The sequence below is a fragment of the Buteo buteo genome, chromosome 10 (genome assembly GCF_964188355.1).
Source record: "Buteo buteo chromosome 10, bButBut1.hap1.1, whole genome shotgun sequence".
NCBI classification, from domain to species: Eukaryota; Metazoa; Chordata; class Aves; order Accipitriformes; family Accipitridae; genus Buteo; species Buteo buteo.
In genome coordinates, this window is record NC_134180.1 from 28221019 (window position 1) to 28241832 (window position 20814).

A 20814-nucleotide genomic window follows, 5' to 3' on the forward strand; every position below is an offset into this window, starting at 1 on the left:
CAGCTGCCTTGGAAGATCGCCCTTTACAGCAGCGCGTTTTTCAAAACTGTCCGTCCCCGAAACCTCTTGTAAACCCCCGCGTCCTCCCACCAGCAATCGCGGAACCCGGACCCGCCGTCACGAGCGTGGCATCACCCAGACAAACCGGCGCCCTGCCGCGCAGCGGCCCCGAGCGCTGCCGGCCCCCGGCGCCCGCTCAGCCTTCCCGAACACCTGTTCTAACGGAGGGCGCGTTAAAACGTCCCCGGGCGGCGGCTGCGACGCCACGGTCTGGTGACAGTTCCGGAGAGGGGCCGCCTTCAACCCGCGGAGGGAGCCGCTCCCTGCGCCTCAGCGGGCCAGGCGGGAGCGCCGCCGCCAGGCCCGGCCGTCCATCGCTCCCCGCGCCGCCGAAGGCCGCGGGCCCGAGCAGCAGGAAGGAAGGAAGGAAGGAAGGGAGCCAGCCCTTGCCCTTGCCCTTGCCCTTGCCCAGGCCGGCTGCCCGCCCGCCTCAGGCGAAGGCGGGGAGGCCGGCGCGGCCCGGCTCCGCTCAGGCTCCCGGCGGAGCGAGACCGCGGCGGCGACGCCCCTGCGCGCACGCGCCACTGGGCGGGGCCACGCGCCGGCGAGCGCCGCCGCGGGGGCGGGGTGCCGTCCCTGAGAGGCCATTGGTGGGCGGGTGGGCGCGGGGCGGGGCCAGGCGGGCGCGGGCGGGGCCAGGGCCGGAAGCGCTGCCCTGAGCGGTTTTCCCCGGCGGTGGCGGCGGCGGAGGGGTTTCCGTTATGGAAGGCCCGAGCTCGAGCTCGGGCTCGGGGGCTGTGGGGCGGCTGCTAACGGAGGACGAGATGGCCGAGGTGAAGAAGGATGTAAGTGGGGGGGCTGGGCCGAGAGGCCGGACTGCCCGGGGCCGGGGCGCGGAGCGGCGCGGCGGGGTGGGGCCAGGGCCCGGCCGGGGGAAGCGGAAGCCCCGTCAGGGCGGGCGTCCGAGCGGGGAGGCCGGCGCCGGGGCGGGAGGGCCGCCAGGCGCCGCCGGGCCGGGCCCCTGCCGCGCCGCCCGGAATTCCCCGCCGCCTTCCCGGCGGGGGCGGGCAGCTCACCTGCGGCGCGGCGAGGCGGGGGCGGCGGGCCCGGCCCTGGGCTCCGCGGCGCCCGCCTGGAGCGTCCTGCCCGGAGCTCGCCGGGCGCGGCAGCCCGCGCCTCTGGCCTCCGGGGGGCCTCCCGGTGTCAGGCTGATAGTGGCTGGCAAAAAGCTGCCCCTGGGGCCAGGTCTTCGCCGGGCAGTTCCGTTTTCTTTTGTTTTCCTCCGAGCGGTCTACTCCTTCGTCGCGCTTTGCGGCCAGAGTAGCAAGGGTTTGGTTCTCGTGGTGCCTCTGTGTACCACGGCGAGGCCTCGGGGGCAGAGTGGAAGTGATGAGTAATTAACATGGTATCCAAAGGTTAGCCCCAAATGTATGCGCTTCTCTGGGTGTTAATAAGATTCCCTCTTATACAGCATGAGTGTTTGGATTAAATATTGATAGAATTTTTTAAGGCTTTTTGTTCTACCTTTTTCCGATGTTTTTTCCCCCCATGTTTGCTCACTGATGTCTGGAACCTGAGGGAAGGCTCCACCCTGACTCAGTCTGGGTTTACTTGTCTCTTTGATAGACCGGGAAGCAAGCAATGTGCTAACCAACCTCAACAATGATTGGTTAATTTAAAAAGAAAAATAATTTTAAAATCACAATTTATCAATTATTTATTGACCATCCATGCTTCTGTTTGTAATTTACATTGTCTTATGTTTGACTTAATTGGTTTTTCATGTTCCTTTAAAGTACAATAAAGAATGTTTGGAGTTGGGTTTTGGTTTCTTAGTAGCTTTATGCATACATAGTTTTCTTTAAACACTTTGTCATAGTTTTGTGAGGCATGTTTTGCAAGTTATTACTTGCTTCTGTGGTTCCACAGAAGCAATACCGCAATAGCAACTGGCAGTTAAACAAAAAAAAAAAACCACCAACACCCTGCTTAAATCAAATTATGTATATAATGTGATATGTATGTTAATGTGTGTCAGTGACTGAATTCACGGCCGCATCTCACAGAAGCCCATGTATGTGTCACTTCAGCCCATAATCTTATAGGGCCTCCCATAGTAACTGGAGGACTTGATGGAAACCTAATACCTAGAAAGAAATAACATTAGCTTTATCATCAAAATACAATCCAATAAATCTGACTTCAGATTTTAAACATTACAGCTTCATGATACAAAGTGCTAGTTCAGTGTAAACTCACTTAGCTGTTTCAAAGCTGTTCAAGTATCTTTGATAGGATTGCTTCAAACAGAAGTGCTGCATTACCAGAAGTTCTGTGTATATTATGTGACAGCATACCTCAGAAAGCTAACTTGCAAGGATGACTTGGTCAGTGTAAACTCGTCTTGAGGAGGAATTATAAAGGTTGGAGTCTTACATTTGAGAGCTGGGAAGGAGGCAGTGAGCCATACAAAATCATCGATATAGAGCACAGTATATTTAAAGCTTCTCTTCTAATGTGTTCACTCTTTCTGTCCCTCATAAACTGTTAACCTATGAGGACAGTGCAGAGGGGAATTTAGAACTGATACGCTTCATACAGTGTAAGACTCATTACAGGAAGATGTTAGTCAAAACACAATAGTCTTTCTATTGAATAACAACTCACTCTATTCTTTTAATGTTGAAACATTGACTGACATGTTTCAGAGTTTGTTGATTGATCCTTCTGGTGGTAGGATGAGGTTTCCATGACAACTGAAGAAATCTGTATGGCCTACTACTTTCGTAACTATTCAGGCATGGGCTTGTTGCAGTTGGACACTTGAGATGTATTCCAGAGCTGCCTAAATTGATATAAGCTGTACTGTTGCATTCTTCTGCTCTTATCATAGTTGTTATGCCACCACTAGTGCCAGTGTGACTGCAAATTAAACTGGATTGGGTAATTAATCTGGCTGTGGGAGGGGGAAAAAAACACCAATTCAGTTTCTTGACTGGATCTTCTCATCCAGCAGTACAGAGGAAAGGGCAGCTGCCGTGCAGGGGGCGAGTGTTCCTTGAACTTAAATTGGCCGCCATAGAGCTGCACCCATATGTTTTTGGTTTTATGGTGATAGTCCACTGCCAAAAGCCTTCCTTTATCTTCCATGCATGCTCATCTGACGTTTTCTTTAACAACTGTGTAGCCACAGGCTGTTTATTGATAGCTTAGTGTTTGTTGGATCCTAAAGAGCAACTAGAAGAACACGTTTATCCTTTGCTATACTTAATGGAGCCATCCAGGAAGTTTTTTCTTTGAGTTACTGGTGCTTTCCCTAGCACCAGTGTGCCAGACACTATTTTGCTATTTGAAATAATCTGTTTTAAAGTGCATCTTTATATCTAGTTTTTCTTCCGCTTCTATTTACTGAGCTAATAAATAGCTATAAGGCAAATAGGTATTTTAAAATTTTATTTTTTTAATGCTGCTGTTATGCAATCTAATCTCAAAAAGCAGGAGGATATTTGAAAACTTTCTTCAGGAAAGAAGTTTTGTTTCTTTCCATCTCTTCACATGTCTTGTATGTAAAGGTGCTTTTCATTCCAGCTCTCAAATCTTTTTCTTTTTTTTTTCTTTTTTTTTAATCAAATGAGACCGGGAGGGGAGGGGGTGTGTGTTAGTTTTTTCACATCAGTAATATTCACCTAGTGGGTGTCTGACTTGTGTAATTCTGCACAGTGAAAAATGTTGGCAGGAGAAACTGCCAATTTTATAGTATTACATAAAATGAGAGCTTGTTTTTCAAGTGAGAGCTGTTATTTGTGACTCTCATTTTCATAGAGTAGTAGATACTGAAACCAGAGAGTTGTGAACACATGCATTAATTCTGTTTCAATGTTAATATCAAGCAGGCTTGTTAAGGTACAGATTGAAATAAGATTTAATATCATTTATATTTTGGCAATGTTTGTGCTTGTATGTACCCTCTGAACAAGGTGGAGGAAGATTGGGTTTTGTTTTGATAACTGTAAAAATAAATTCACCAGTCAGTATGGGAGAGGACTGACATTGCTCCTATGTAACTACATCTGAAACAGATTGGTAGTCAGGTTAGAATTGAATATGGTTACAAAAGATAGCATGTTTCCCCAGTGTTGTGGTTTAACCCCAGCCGGCAACTAAGCACCACACAGCCGCTCGCTCGCTCACTCCCTTCTCCCGCAGTGGGATGGAGGAGAGAATCAAAAGGGTAAAAGTGAGAAAACTCGTGGGCTGAGATAAAGTCAGTTTAATAGGGAAAGCAAAAGCTGTGCATGCAAGCAAAGCAAAACAAGGAATTCATTCACCACTTCCCATCAGCAGGCAGGTGTTCAGCCATCTCCAGGAAAGCAGGGCTCCATCACACCTGTCAGCCACTTGGGAAGACAAATGTCTCCCGCTTCCTTCTTCCCCCAGCTGTATATGCTGAGCATGACGTCCTCTGGTCTGGAATATCCCTTTGGTCAGTTGGGGTCGGCTGTCCCAGCTGTGTCCCAACCCAACTTCTTGTGCACCCCCAGCCTCCTCGCTGGTGGGGTGGGGTGAGAAGCAGAAAAGGCCTTGGCTCTGTGCAAGCACTGCTCAGCAGTCACTGAAACATCTCTGGGTTATTAACGCTGTTTCCAGCACAAATCCAAAACACAGCCCCATACCAGCTGCTATGAAGAAAATTTCCCCCAGCCAAAACCAGCACACCCAGGAAGATGATCTCTGAGGGAATGTGACCTGATACTAGGTGTTACAGTTCCTGAAGATGCAAAGTGGCACTGCTGCTGGAGTGCTCAAGACAAATGTCTCTGCTTCATCATACCCGCTGTTAATTGACTGCATGTTAGGGTCTTTAGACAATGGATGGAGTCCCCTCCCATGGGCAGATTGTTCCACCCTTTCTTTTTGCTGGTTGTAGAGAGGACTTAAGCAACCAGCTTACACTTGTAAGCTGAAGCTGTGCTGCAGAGGGTAGAGTGATTTTGCTTTTGCCAGAGTCATCAGAGTTGCACACTTAGTGGTCTGTACAGCATGTTAGAGATGTGCAAGTTGCTTCAGGTGTTTAATATAAAATCTTAAATGAAAAGACAGCAGCTTGATGAAGACAAAAACCAGCCAGCAAACTTGCTGAGAATAGGTACATCTGTGGATGGAAGTGCATGTGTTTTGAATGCTAGTAATCTGTTGAACTTGTAAATAGTGTTTTTTATTTAACAAACCTTTTAAACAGTAAGTATATTCGTGTTGTTGCTCTGAGACTGCTTTTACTCAATATACAGAAAACATCAATAATTGCAATACTTTGGATTTGTGCTTCATGGGTGCAAATAGTATGGGAATGTGCCAGTCAGGTAGGCAGTGAGAACGAGTGTTTCTGTAGACAAATGAGTAGGTGCTGTTGTGTTTTGTTGGTGTAAGTTCTTTTCATTCTTACTTGGTAAATGTTCTGGAACGTGATAACCACAGACTTGATATAACTAACATTTTCAGTAAGTATTCACCTTATTACTTAACATGCGTTAAAACTCCCAAATTCACTCAAAACTAATGAAAGGGATTAGTAAATTAGATAACATTTTAAAAAAATTATATTTTTTTTTTCACTGAGAAAAATCTCTGCTAGGTAACACCACGGCAGCTTTAAAAATCGTTTCATTAACCTGTATCAAAATCATATAGGCTTTAAATACAGGCTTCTAAATAAATTGAACAATTGGCTAATACTAGTTTGTTTTGTTTTTCAGGCTTTAGAAAGGATGCGTCCTTACCTGTGTGATAAAATCATAGCTGAGAGACACTTTGATTACCTACGTTCAAAGAAAATACTCACTAGAGAGGACACAGAAGAAATTTCTTCTCGATCTTCCAGTAGGAAAAAAACTGGGAAATTATTGGACTACTTAGCAGAAAACCCAAAGGGACTAGATGCTTTGATTGAATCTATCAGACGAGAAAGAACACAAAACTTCCTGTTACAAAAGATAACTGATGTAGTGTTGAAAGTCAAAAATGAAAAACTTGAAGCTCTCAAAGGTGAGGAGTTTGTAATAATATTTTGTAAGACATAAGTTTTATTTTGAGGGTCTGCAAAAGTAAACTCCAGCAATTCTTTAAACCATGTTTCTTAGTGCAGTTTGGGGTTTTTTGTTTCCTCTAGTGTTTGAGACAACATTCTTGGCAATATCACCAGTTTGGTTTTAAGATCCTAGTGCGTGCATCCTGGCTTTGCCTTTTTAATATCTGAACACATCATAAATAACAAATTGCAAAAAACCCTATCATGTGTTGTTATGATGTATAAGTTTCAGTTTTGCTTTCTATAAGGTTCTAATTTAGAACTTAAAATACATGTTTATCTTCCACCTTGCATTTCTCTTGAAGCTATTTACTGCAGTGGCAGGATGCTCTGGTTTTGTTAAAATTTGCACCTCAGCAGAAGATAAGCCAGCAAATGCAACCTGAGGGGAATTCTTCTGTATGCTTTCAATGCCAAAACTTAAAATTAGACACTGTAAATGTACGCATGTGTTGCATCATACAGGTAGAGAGGTTTTGTTGACATGCAAAGCTTGAAGTGACTATATGTACTCATATTTTGAGGCAGATAAAGAAAGTATAAGCCTTTTAAACCAAAAGCCTTACTTCCTCTTCAACACCCATCAAAAGAGAAATAAAGAAGGAAGAAAGTACATTTTTAACCCTAGAGAGGAAAGGCCTGAAGTTTTCTCTGGCTTCAGGTAAAACAGCCTTCAAATGCAGTCTGCTTTGGAGTAGAACCGTGTAGCTGAAGCTTTTAAAAGTTTGAAGAACACAGTGAGAAAAATCTGTCAAAAGATGGGTCAAAGGGCTAAAGTGACTTCCTAAAATGGAACTTAAATTACAGTGCATCTTTGTCAAATAGTAGCTGATACAGAGATATAGCGAAATCATTCACATCAGCCTAGGTAGCCTGCATGTATTTTTTTAATTTGTCATGAATATTGGGATGTCAGAGGTGAGATGAAGAGGTTAGTCTGTTAAAAATACAGACAGTTGATCTTTGACAATCTTACTGATATTAAATCGGAGCTCAGTTTTAAGAGTGCATCATGTTGTAATTAAATCCAGTCTCTGTTTTTTGTCTTAGGTCTAAGCTGCAGCACCTGTATGACCTCACTGTATGGAGGAACAAACAATCTTTCTAGATCATATTCTGATGAATCCAATTTTTTTGATAAAACAAAAGACAAAGAATCTACCCAGATACATCATCCAGAAGAAGATTACAGCACTGCCGCATTTGTGTCTGCTGTCTCTCTTCATTCAATGAATTTGCCAATTGCGGAGATGGGAAATGCAGAGAGTGCTGTTTTCTCAGCCTCCCTTCCAGGGCCTGGAGACCCCGGTGCACCCCCCCTCCCCCCAGAGCTCCAGTCAGAGCAGCAAGAACCGTGTACTAGTTCAAGTGACAATTGCTTTTTGCCTTTAAGATCACGTTCTCTTCAACCACAGTGAACGTAGTGACTTTTGTCTTTTCATCCAAACGGTACTGAAACTTTGTGTGATGTCTTATAAAGGTTAAAAAAACGTTTTCAAATTGTGAACTAGCAAAATCAGAGGAAACAATCTATGCTATTTACAGTTTTTTAAGGAGTAAATTTTTTTGTAATTGGGTGACTCTGGAGCTGCTTGATTTTATGTTCTTTAGGGAGCTTTTTTCCAAAGATCATGGTATTACATCAGCAAAGGTTTGTTTTTTAAACCAATATATTTAAGATTTCACATTTATTTGCAGATATTGAAGCTTCCATTATAGAACAAATGGGGTTTTTCTTCCTACAGAAACTAACAGATCTGTTTTTCTTAATGTTTCTGTGACAGGTGAATTGGGAAAGATGGCTAGGAAAAGTATTGGAAAGTAACTTTCTGGACTAAAAGTTTAGGCTTACTTACCAAAAAGCTTAAACTCCTTTACCGAATTAAATGTTTCCCTGTAGGATAATTTCTGCCCTCTATGTACGTGTGTGCGGCTCCATTTGCAAAGAAAACCCAAGCAACCCAACCCCAAATCTGGCCAAATCTGTAGCTGTGCTTCTTTGCAAGAAGTCTCTTAATTGTATGAACTTTGTTCTCTGTCTTACCCGTAAATCAAAAGGCACTCGGTATCGCAGTGATTTGAGTTAGCAACTATACTTCCACAAGTCTTAGCATATTATTCTTGTATATTAGAGATTTCTGATTTGAGATGCACTTTAAATATAAATTCTCATTAATACTGGAAAAGGAATGTAAACTGCTGTAACAGCATCATGTGGGCTGTAAGAAAATGTTATTGTATAATGCTATTAAGGAGCAAAGCTTGTATGTTTTGTCCCAGTAGGTAAGTAGAGGAGGAGTCCTATAGGAAGAAAGTATCCATACCTGAAGGACTCTTGGAAATGTTGCACTTCAGATATCTACTCTTCAAAGCAGATAGACAGGTTTACATTTCAAATTGTTCGGAGTCAAATGCATTTTAAACTATTTCGACATGGGAAGGTTCTCATTTCTTGACACAATGTAATATGCTGTATTCCTCTCATACTCTTATTCTTGAGTTGTAATTTACTTTTTATGAAGTTGGCCTATAATCACTTTAAAATTAGTAGGCAAAGACAAACTCTTACTTGGAAACGTGTACAGTTGTGTTCTGCAGTACTACACTTTAAAGTGATGGGATGTTTTCAGTATATCAAAGGGTAGGTTTGTATTTAAGGCTTTAAATTATTTTGGCTCTCATACAGTGCTATAGCCGTGTAATTCCATTCAAATTCAAAGCCAGGTAACATTCCTAAACTGTGTTCTCCTTTTGTGGAGATGGACCATCTGCAGGACCTCAATATAGTATCTAATTTTTTTTTATGTTTACTCTGGTTTTGGAAGTAGGTTAAAATAAACTGCAATGTACAACTACACTCCATATATAGTATATGAATAGCTTACATTTGACAAAGATGTGGGCTTCCGTTTACTGTTCATAATAATCCTTTTTTTCTTGTATATGTGTAAGGTCATAGGCTGTCAGGACGGTGAAAATGCTTTTCAATAAAACTGCTTGGTTCAGAAGGCACTCTGGAAGTTAAGTGCCTAAATCTGCAAGCAAAATTTTGCTCTCTAACATGAAATTAAGGGTAGGCTTAAATCCCTCTTCCATTAACTGGAACTGTAGTTGCACATACTCGGGATGTCTGAAAATTGATTTGTCTAAAAATTGATGTGTCTAAATACTCACTGCAACCACTTAAAAGAGCTGTGCTTAGGTTTGGGTCCCTTCTTGGAGTCTTGTAGCTGGATGAGAGTGAGCAGGCTTGGCCTTAACTGAAAAAGAGCATCAGCTCAGGGTGAAGACTGCCTTGCAGATCTAAATCCAAACCTGGGACGTGTGCTGCCTGCTGCAGCATGCCGTGCCGCCTGCAGGAAGCGTACCTGTGCAGGGATCACTCCTGCAGTGGAGCCTGTGAACCTGAGGCTTTAAATGAATGTACTGTCTTACCAAATGTTTATAACTTGCATTTTTTTTTTTAAATTTGAAATATTTTTATCACAACTTTTGGAATAAATTCATTTGTATAATTGCCTGTTTTCCTGTCTGCCTCTCTCATTTTTAACATGTATAGGTTGTAAGAGAAATTCATGCCAGAATCTGGATGTGTAGTTTCGGTTTTGTGTATGTGGGAGGCTTTTGTTCTCATTGTCTTGTTAGAGAGGTTTGTCCCTGGTGGAAAGGCTGACTTAATGTGAAACACCTGAGCCTGTAGCACTGCATTCAAGAGCAGTGTACAGGGAAAACATGCATGTGAAATTAAGACCTTGGCTGCTTAACTACACCTTCGGTGGTTCATGACTGGTATTGCTAACCTGATCCTTGCTTTTTTTCAAATGACTTGATTGCTTGACTTCTTAAAGATGTGAGAAGTGTTGCTTCCAGCCATGCATGTATTGACTTAATTTAAGAATGAAGATTTTTATTTTTATTAATAGCAGGGGAGAAACAAAACCTTTAAGGGCTGAGGGGTATGACTCAAAAAAGAATTTGCAAGTGTTGCAGGGACCATGGAGGTTTGCTTCAGTGGTTGTTTTCATCGTGCTTTGTGTGTAGGGTTTCTTTCAAAATAACGATTATGGTATTGATTACAAGAGATTAGCTGGACATGGTTAGGTATCTTTACAGTAAAGGAATTGATCATATTATAACCGAAGCCCCTTCCTTGGCCTTGTCCTGCCTCCGTGGTCATACAAGTAACCTGAGCAGCACTAGTAAGTATTTTAGCTGACGCAGATAAGAGTCTGGTACAAACTTTTTCCAACGGATTTGACAAATCTGGGTTGGTGAAGATAGCCTACGTGGCTGCTTACGCTATAACTGGATAGGCGACGTTCAAAGCTTTATCTGCCCTGGGTTAGCCAGTGCTCGAACACTAAGGAAACCGTGCTTTCTCTCTACTTAGGCCTGCAGCTGTAAAAAAGGAAAGGAGAAACGGAGGTCGTCTCAGTTTCACGTCTGGTTTTCTGTACCTGTCTGTGGTCACCGAGAGGGAGAAGTCCCCGCGTTACTGGGGGCGAGCCCACCAGCGTACCCCAGGGCGGCGGCGGGAAGGCCGCTTTCCCCCCCTCCTCCCGCCGGCTCCCCTTCGCCTCGTACCAGCTGGCCCCCGACCCACGCCGCAACAGCCGCGGGCCAGCGCGGAGCCCGGCCCCGGGCCGGCGGCGGCAGGCCGGAACCCTCGGCGCGGGCCCGGTTTCCGTGCGGGCGCTGTCGCGGCGGCCAGGCCCCGCCATGGCGGCGGAGGGAGAGGACCCGCTGGGCTATTTCGCGGCCTACGGCAGCTCCAGCTCCGACTCGGAGGCCGACGAGCCGCAGCCCGACGAGCGCCAGGCGGGGGGCGGCGCGGCGGCGGGGGGCAGCCCGGGGCGGCGGCCGCGGCTGCCGCCGCCCGACGAGCTCTTCCGTAGGGTGTCGCAGCCGCCCGCCTTCCTCTACAACCCGCTCAACAAGCAGATCGACTGGGAGAGCCGCGTCCTTCGGGCGCCCGAGGAGGTGCGGGGGCCGGTGGGGCGCGGGGGGCGGCCCGAGGCGGCCGCCGGGGCCGGGGCCGGGCCTGGCCGCCGCCCCGAGCGCCGAGGCCCGGCGTGACGGGTGCCCTGCTCTCTCCTGCAGCCCCCCAAGGAGTTCAAGGCGTGGAAGAACAACGCCGTGCCCCCGCCGGAGACCTACAGCCCGCCCGAGAAGAAGCCCCCGCCGCCCCCTGCCCTCGACATGGCCATAAAGTGGTCCAACATCTACGAGGACAACGGCGACGACGCGCCCCGGCAGGCCGGCAAGGCCAGGTTTCTGCCGGCTGAGGAGCAGGACCCCCTCGAATCGGGTGAGGGCCTGGCGCACGGCAGCCGTGCGGGTTTCAGATCCGCGTGGGTGGGGAGGCGAACCGGGTGGGCGCGTTCTGAGAGTGGCGAGCTCCCTGCCCGCAGCTCGAGGAGGTTCGGCTGGCCTCCTCCACGCCCGCTGCGGCTGGAGGGCAGGGCAGTAGTTGCCCGCGGGGACGGTTAGGCTGCCCTGCGACTGCTCGGGTTTTCCTACCGTTAATGGAGACCCTCCAGCAATCTCTCTGCGCCCTTGGCAGGAGCGGGGAGCGATTAAAGAGCCCCTAGAGCTGTAGTTATGCCAAACTAACGCGTTCCGTCAAGGTGTTGTTAAAACAGAAAGCGGTATGAGAGCTGCTGCCTTGACCCTAGGCGTAGACGTAGGTCAGATTATTTCTACCGTGTTTGCAAAACCTGGGGGCCGAGAGGGGAATTAAATAAAATGTCCATGTGGCAGATTACTGAGGAAAATGATTTATTGTCCTCTTCGCTTTTAATTATGGCGCAAGCTGTAACGGTAAGCTGGGAAGTAAAGAAATATTTGACAGGAGGGAGGAATTATTTTTTTTAAAAACTGCTGCAGAAAGAGAATAGCCAGTAACAGCCAAGAGAACAAAACCAGAAGAAGAAATTCTGGGCTTTCAGAGCACAGTTTTGGTTCACCAGTAAAGTTATCAGCAACCTTTTCAAATGGAAAGTTATTTTGCTGTTTTGCTCCTTTTTTTTGTTCTGGGTGTTCCTTCCCCAGTGGCAGTTTTTCTGTCTCTGTCTTGCTCTATTTGTTCTGTATACTTTTTTTCCCTGCTACACATTTCTCTTAGTCAGCCTTCATCCAAAGACTAAGAAGATAAACTGTTAATTGACCTTGACATTGCTTCCTGCTTCTAAAATGTCATTTTCTAGCTTTTTGTCTTATCTATTCAAATAATATTTTTTTTAAAACAGGTACTATACAGTAGCCTAACAAGGCCTCTTCTTAGTTATCCTCAATGGTCTGTGGTAGTAATAACAAGTAATCATTCCTATTCTGTGCACGTGTTGCCCACATTCCAAAAATGAGGGTGTTGTCAGTTAATACTACTGTCTTTTTTTCCAGGCATGTCAGATGTGGTTAAGTCAGTTTTTCTGAGGATGGTGTTTTAAGACAAAGATACTGGCTTTGCTGACTTTGATTAACTCTGTCCTTTATTTAAAGATGGTGAAAAAGATGATGAACCAGCTTCCGCTAAGAAACGTAAACTAGACTCTGGGGAGCAGACAAAGAAGAAGAAGTTATAAGCAGGGCATGCTGGATTTAGCCATAATGAGAATTTCAATGAACTTGGATTCCTCTGCTGCAATGGGAAACAAATACATGTTTACTGAATTTCTCTCGCCTATCGGGTAGGGAATTTTATTTCTATAGTATGCTTGCCTTTTGGAAAGCACAAAATTAAATGGACAGTGTCGTGATAGAAACTTGTCTACTGAACAAAATTTAAACCTGTTTATTTAAAAGAGGTGTTTAGAAGAGGGATCCATTGTGATGGATACTTCTGCTCATGCAGGTTACAGGACTTCATGGTATTTTGTTTATCAAGAAACCTGGTAAAGTGAGCTTTTCTGGACTGACTTTTCCATTGTGTCAAAACCTTTTATAAAGGAGTATATACTAAAGATTCTCTAAGTACTGTCCTGTGATATGTTTGCATAATGTTGTTTTGAAATGTATGTAAAGACTGCAGATAGGTCACTGGAATAAAACTACATTCGAAAACATCTGCGGTATAAATATTGCGTTGCATGCTTGGTGAATAGGAGGGATGAATTCTGTACTGTATGCATTTCAGTGATGTATTTCTTATGACACAACAGATTCCTCAGGGTTTTCTTTGTAATAAATATACAACTGAAAACTGAAAAAACATGGACCTAATAATAGAGTTTAATATTTGATAATTAGTTTTGAAGTTATGTGATCTGCATCAGTGAAACATGAGACTAACTGATGCAGGAAAAATGAAAGCATTTAACTTATTCTTCCTAAAATTGAAAACAGAATCTAGACATTTTTGTGGAAAAAAAAAATTATGATAAAGCTGTGGTAGTCTTTAGTGCCAAATTGTTTTTATTTCAGCACAAACATTTGGTAATCTTCTCAAAGTGCTAGTCAGTGTATGTTGCATTTGTGATACGCTGCTGCTTGGATTTTGGGGTCTGTGTATGGAAAAAGTACCAGCAAAACTGGGTTGGAGGGAGTGTTACTCTAGGTTTATTTTCAGATAAAGCTCCTGTGCCTTAGGAAATCTGCAGTGAGATTAGGCCTACTAATAGAAGTTTATGTAATTAAACTATTAATGTAAACGTTCATAATTTTTATTTTCCTTCTGTCTTGGACTAGCTTTAATTTTGCAGAACAGGTTCTGTATGATATGTGCTAATATGATGTTAATATTTTTAAAAGGTATTTTTTAAAAAAATCTTTTGAATCTCACTATATAGAAAAATGTCTTCATTTTTAATGAGTATATGAAGTTAGCAACAAGTTATGCAGTTCTAGCCTTGGCAGTGTGATAGTGCTTTCTGTGGATCCTTCTCTACCTGCAGACTCTGCAACCATTCCTTGCCGATTTCACAGGCTGTTGGTCTAAATTGGTGATATATTCCACCCCTTCTGCGCTGCAAGTCTGGAAATGATTCAAAAAATGATACTTGTACACAGCTGAGGGTTCCCCATGCCCCAGCTCTCCTAGCACAAACCCAAATACCTGACACTGTCATAGCAAGCTCCAAGATGGGGGACGGTATTGTCCGCAAAGCCAATGAAGTGCCAGATCTCTGTACGGTTTCTCAAAATACTCCATCTCAGGTTGCGATGGCCGGGCTAGAGCAGGGACTAGGCTAGCAGGGAGCAGAGCAGAGCTGGCCTCCAGGTTGCAAGGGGAAGCCTCCTGTGCCCTTAATGATAATCCTGCTAAGTTCCAGCTGGGATAAAGACCCTTTCGCCGCATATACGACGCAAATACGACTGCTTGCTGAAATGGAGCTTTTACTAGGTGGGCAGCCAGTGTAGCATGACAATTCAGGAATTGTGGGTATCTGCATTTTGTTGAGCTGCCAAACTATAAATGCCTGTACTTTGCTTTGTCTAGAATGCTAACGTAAATTCTCCCTCATTCTAGTAATAGCGTGTGAAACTCCCACTGAAAATTGTCATCTAATGCAGACTGGTTCTCTTGCAGGAATAGCTGTCTACATGCAGGTAACGCAGCCTTGCATCGTCCACTTCAGGATGTGGATTGGCACAGGCTACTCAGGTGGCTCGTCTCTAGGTCCTGGTCGTCTGACATCAAATGGTTTCTTTGAGCTTCGCTTACAGAGAAATGAAGGATGTTTTTCTGAAGTGCTGAATGTGAAGTCTCTGAAGGAAAAAGGCTCACTGTAATCTGTTTGTTTTCTGTATCTGCTGTCTTAACGTAGCTAGGTTGAAGGTGCTAATCTTCAGAGAATGGTAGAAAAAAGGGCTGCTTATGCTCCTCTTTTAACAGGAATGTGTTTAGCTGGCATGGAGAGCTGAGGGTAGGGACTAGCAGCAAGCACCTGTTAGGATATGAAAATCAGATGTTCAGTCAGTTTCCCAAAGGTTTGGTTTGTGTCCAGGCAGTGAGTTGCAGATCATAGTATGTCTAGCAAGACAGAGAATTTTTGAGAAATGTGCCTCTGCTATCTTATATGTACAGAATTTATTCCAGGGTTATGTGGGAAGAATGGTACCATTTCTTGAAATTTGGAGGATTTGACATGAAGTACACCGTTCAATGGACTGCCTAATTCTCAAGTCTTACAACAGTTCTGTTTGCTACTGAAGTGCTCCTTGAAGAGTGTTACAGCTGAAGGTTAACGTCACCGGCTCTGGAAATGGGATGCCTTCCCACGACTGCTGTGACCAAGGAGGCTTTTGTCCTTGTATTGTTTGCTCTGCTATTCAGGGGGGCAGCTCAGGAAGTTACCATGCTAATCACTCCTTTTGTTTTCAGATCATATGATATACGAGGTGTCCAGTTGTCTTGAAGTTAACACCATCTGATACTCAGTTTCCAAGGAGAAAACTAGCATGGCTAATCTGGGAGAAGAACGATTAACTGTAGTATTTACAGGTTGAGGAAATCTTCATTGTAAGCAGTGACCATGGCAGCTGCCCCATTCAAGAGAAATGGCAAAAGCAACTATGCTTCTTTTTCTTAAGACATCTGAAACAAGGCTGTGAACTCAGCTTCAGACGGGCTCTACCTGGGTGGACTGGTTCTGCTGCTGGAAGTTTTTTTGGTAGAGATGCTTCAGTGCATCATCTTCAGGAGAAGGTGATGAGAGAAGTGCTAGTGCTGCAGCTTCTGAAGCAACTCAGAAGAGTTCTTGACCTACAGGGTATACAAAAAAGCCCAAAGCAGGGAGGGGACTGACTTTTCTGATTTCAGAGATAACAGCATGTGCATTTTATTGTAAGTAAATGAGATGGCATATAAGAAAGTGATTTGTAATGCAAACAACTACAGAACTCGTCGTAGTGGGAAAAAAATGCTAGAGTCCTAACTGTGGTGAGAAAATAGCTGGAAAGGCACAAAATGTTTCCCAGTGATTGACTTTGATAGGATGGTACTTACTAAGCAGTACTTGCTTCTGCGGGGAAAAAAAACACAGGTATCTATTAGCTGGTGCAGAGGCTTTTTGGAAACAGCTGGACTGAGCTAGATGGAATGTAGCTACTAGCCAGGAGAGGAAGAAAAGGAGAGAAAGACGACTGATTTTGTCAAGGATCTGTAAGGTCTTATTCAGATACCATAAAAAACTTCTAAGAAAAATGGGCGACAGGCTAAATTATAAATGCTCATCTGGATGTGGGCTTCTAGATCAAGATTACTGATAATGCATCCATGGCATTCATAGCTATGAAGCTGTAAAATTACCAGCCGTTTTTCAAGTTCCTCAGTAAGTCACTAGAGAGAGCATTACTTGGAAAGATGCGGTCACAGTAAGCCTTGCCATTATAGGAGTGCATCCAACAGTCTCCAAAAGGGGATATAAGTCTTCTCCATCCCCTTTTTGCATGATTAGGGGCAGTGACACAGAGGTACAAACCAGGAAGAATTGATAATGATGCGGCGCTAAAAGGAAGCAGATCGGGTAAGTGTGAAGAAATGAGCAATAAGATTTTCTCATTTGTTTTGAAAGTGGAAGAGGGAAAGACTCTCAAGAAGCTGAAGGACAAAGCTTGATGGAACAAGAAACACTTGTAGGTTTTCTTCAGGTTTGGGCAGCCAATAATGAAAAATTGGCTACTCTGTGCATCAGGATCTGTGAAATGTGTGAGTGAACACTTACTAAACTTAAACTGATAGCTCAGATGTTCAAAAAAATCTGTAACTAGAGAACAGTTTATCCTGGATTGTCTTTCAAGAGGAGATGGTGACAGTGAACATACACCCCCACTGACAAATGAGGAAGATTGGCTCTGAAAATTAGCCCTCTATTAACTCATCCTTGCACTGTTTTTATGATGAGTCAACTGTGATGACAATCATTATGTGTAACGGGAAAAAAAGGCAGTAAAAATGCGTACAAGTTTGATTTGAGAGAGTTCTCTTAAAAATTTGTCAAGATTAGAGAAATGGTGTCTGGAAGGCAATTTGCAATGAACGCACTGTGTTGCCTCCAGATGCTGGCACAATAGCAGCTACATTACTTGGATTTCCAAGAAAGGCAAGATGATCTGGAAAAGAAGAATGCACATCAGTGTAGAAGTACAGCTGTTGAGGATAATGGCTTTCACCCTAGGCAGCGCTTCCTCCCAGAAATGCTAATGGAGAGGTTGTTGCAAGGCATCCCTCCCTTAGTCTGCTATTCCTATGCAACAGCTTGATGCATACTAATGCTATTGAAGAACTGATTCATTTACAAATGGTTTGTGATAAGCTTAAGGCTGCCAATCTGAAAGTGAATCAAGGGAAATGCAGTGTGTTCCACAAAGAGTAATTTATCGTGAAGCTGGTATCAGGGCAGAAGGAGGATTTTTATATCAACGGAGAGAAACAAGCTGTGCGGCGCTGGCTGACTCTCTCTGGTGACGGGAAGCTCATTTGCCAGCTTGCTAATCTTGCAAAATCATAGCAGAATTTGGATGAAAAGATGTAATGCTTTCAGTCACCAGCAGGATACAATTTGGGTTTTCTTTTCAGGCTTGAAAGGCTCTTGTGTCTGTTTCTGTCTTAGCTTGCTGATTTTCTTCCAAACCCTTTTGACTACTGGTCACAGATGTTTGTGGTTTTGCTTTGGGTGTGGGTTTGATGTGAGAAAAATGCAGGACTGTCTTAAAAGCGTGGAAGCTGATTACAGCTGAAGTGTGCATTCTTCAAGGATAAACGGCTGCACCAGTTGAAAGGGACCCCTGGCAATGGCTACAGCTGTGCAGCATCTGAGAGAAAATGTTTAAGAACACCCGCAATTACATGTTAGACTGGAAAAATCTGAAAGGCTGGTTTCCAAATAGCTGGAAAAATCCCAGCACCATCAGGCCTGGGCAGAAGCATGGTTGTGCCCTACAGAGGTGAGCCTGTTGACAGGCTAGTTGCTCAAGCAGCAACAGAGTGGAAATGGCTGCCCAGGCGTGCTCAGGAGGAGTCGCCGACTCCTCTCTCTAATTTACAGGAGGGCAAACCCTACAGAGGAGAAAACTGCTCAAAAAGAAGACTAGCATGGGATGTGTTTAGAAAACCCTTGAGCAAATAGAGGCACCTTGCTAAGAAATCTGATTCCATTACTGCCAAAGGCATTTTCTGGATGCATTGACTAAGGTGAAGTTTAAAGAACGATGCAACAAGAGGTGGCAATTAGTTAGGCAGTCTGCAACTGTCTCAGAGTGTCAAGACTGAAACAAAAGCAGTAAAAAGTTGGCAAAATACAGATAATTGCTGGAAGAAATACAGTGTTTTCATTGCACAGGAGGCTTCCCATGGGACGTGGGAATCTCAGGGAATGGTTCTGTTTTGGAGACAAACGTGTTGGTAGCAGTGGACTGCTTTCTATAAGTTTGTAAGTCATGTAGTTAGGAACCAAGAAATAGTGGGAATTAACAAAGGGACAGAGATTGCAGTGAGCTAGTTCTTCACATATGGAGTGTCACAGACTGGAGAGAGCAACATTGCCTTCAGAGGAGCCCACAGAATTTGTGTGTCTGATAGAAATGTGCAAAGATCAGTTGGACCTGGAAGGTAGAGTTGCACCAGAGATTGGAATGGGTTTGTGCTGCTGGTTTCTTTGAACTATTTTCTTCAGGGCACTTCTGAAAAAAGCAGGAATTTTCAGGGAAGCCAGGACCTGTGGAGCTGGATTGACAGAAGAATGCAATGAATTCAACGAATGGAGATAAGCGTTTTTGGTCCTTATCAAATAATTTTATCAGTGCTGTTCATTTAGAAGATTAAGTGCTCTTCATCTTTAGAATGCTTTCGTCTTGGTAGCTTCAAAAGATAAATCGCATCTTTGCTTTGCTGTAACTGTGAACAGCAAAGCAAGGACTCAGTGTTTTGCTGTCTTCTAACAAGGTGAACTTTTTGGAGCAAACATTGATTTCCCATCCCTTAGCTTAACTTTTCCCACCGTGTTTCTTGCTGTAGATGGACTGATATGAAAACAAATACAGGATTAATAGAGGGTAACTCCAGCAAAGTGTAATGGGGAGTTAAACCTAAACCACAGGACTTATCAGGAGAGGATTAGTACACTCTCCTCAAACCAACGCAAACGACACCCCCCCATCTCCCTCCCTGCCCTTCATCCAGCAGCAGGCTCCCAGCAAAGTAACTGGGGAACCTTTCTGTTGGGAAGCAGAACGTGGTCCAGTTTTGTTAAACGAGTAAGTTCTCTGACACGGGGTGGTAAGGGATGCCTTGAGGAACCAGACCAGGTAACGTGAGAGACTAATTGCACTTCTTTTGTAGGAACTACTTAATAAAGACCTAAAGAAGGGTTTTACAAAAAATGTTTCTCTGTTAGGCTTCTGGTCTAGAAAAAGTCACTTTCTGTTGTAATTAGAAGATGCTTAAGAAAGGCACAAATCCCTTCCTTAGGACTGATAAAATTGTATTTTGTGAGACTAAGAGCTTATATATTGTGTGAAATGTTTCAGAGAGTTGTGTTATTTAATGTAGTTATAAGGTTGGCAATGGCAAAGGCTTGTTTGAAAACATACTGTCTTAATAGTTAGGAATACTGATTTTTATACAAGATCTAAGGTTTTGCTTACCATTAGTGACTTGTTCTCACAGGAACCTTTGTGCATGCCTCTTGAATAGTTGTAAATAAGCTATATCTCTCTGACAGTTTAAATAAGCCGTGACGCCATGATCTTTGACATAGTAATGAAATACTGCTTACATCTTACAAACTTAAATTTTTCAAAGTATCTATATAAAGCAACGCATAGGCTTATGTAAGACAACACAGAGTTATATGCCAGAGAATCATTACATTATTATAACATTAATAGATTTGTTGCATTATTTCCCCACAGAAGCATAACTGACACCTCAAGCTGGCAATATGAAAATAAATAGAATCTATGTCATTAAGTGATTCCAGTGCTGATGAAACGGGGAGACTTACCTGATACAGACTGTGTGTATCTAAATTCAGGGCTCCTTGAATGCTTGAGAGCCAACGGCAAATAAATTCTGGTCTGAGCTTGTGAGGATCCCAGGCGTGTGTCGTCCCCACCCTGCTGCTGGAGATCCCCTATTTTCCTGCCCTTTCTCAGCCTTCTTGGGGCAGCTGTTGAGCCAGTAAAGCATCACGTAGCTAGCAGAAAGTTGCACTGCTTCATCGGCAAAATCATCCAACAGACCACTGGGCAAATGAAAACCTGCAATAATTTAGCTCTTGTATTGTACATTGGCTGGCTTTTCAGCAGTGTGACTCCAGTAGAGGGTGCTTTTGTTAACTGCTGCCATAATGCCTGTCTGAATTTGCAGTACTACTTTAAACTATAGACCCCAATTTTCTTCTAATTTTCTTTCTAATACTTGATTAAGTGTCTCTTGAAGCAGTACACATCTATTTTCATTGCTTCCTTGATATCTTACTCTAGAGTTTCTTAGTACTGCAGAGGCTTTTTGAACAGCTTTTGCACTGTAAATTTCACGTAATTTTTGAATGCTGCCTGGGGAGAGTGACCATAATCTTTTCTCTTTCAAAACTAATTCTTACATTTATGGATCACAATGAAAAAAATTATTTGGCAAACACAGTTTTAGTCCAGTGTGTTTGTTTGCATTAAAGCAGTGAAAACCAGTATGAAAATAATGAATTGGTAAATGTCACGCTAAACTTTTATTTCAGACTAATTATTGAGTTTCAAAGTTTCTAATTTAGTAGAGAAAAACCCAAGAACAAGGG

General features: G+C 43.8%; 2 protein-coding genes across 3 annotated transcripts; both read left to right on the top strand.

The window, feature by feature from the left end:
* The first annotated feature begins 691 nt into the window (after positions 1–691).
* BCL10 (BCL10 immune signaling adaptor) lies at positions 692–9599 on the top strand. Of its 2 annotated transcripts, none has more exons than XM_075039097.1 (3): positions 692–845; positions 5754–6042; positions 7136–9599. In XM_075039097.1, exons 1-3 carry the CDS (start codon positions 762–764, stop codon positions 7501–7503), a joined length of 741 nt encoding a protein of 246 aa, XP_074895198.1. In that variant the 5' UTR covers positions 692–761; the 3' UTR covers positions 7504–9599. The 2 variants fall into 2 exon arrangements, with proteins under 2 accessions (XP_074895198.1, XP_074895199.1); XM_075039098.1 differs by having other exon boundaries at positions 709–833.
* A 984-nt stretch (positions 9600–10583) lies between these two features.
* On the top strand, positions 10584–13833 carry C10H1orf52 (chromosome 10 C1orf52 homolog). The gene is made up of 3 exons (XM_075039099.1): positions 10584–11065; positions 11186–11393; positions 12584–13833. Exons 1-3 carry the CDS (start codon positions 10805–10807, stop codon positions 12664–12666), a joined length of 552 nt encoding a protein of 183 aa, XP_074895200.1. The 5' UTR covers positions 10584–10804; the 3' UTR covers positions 12667–13833.
* Positions 13834–20814: the final 6981 nt, after the last annotated feature.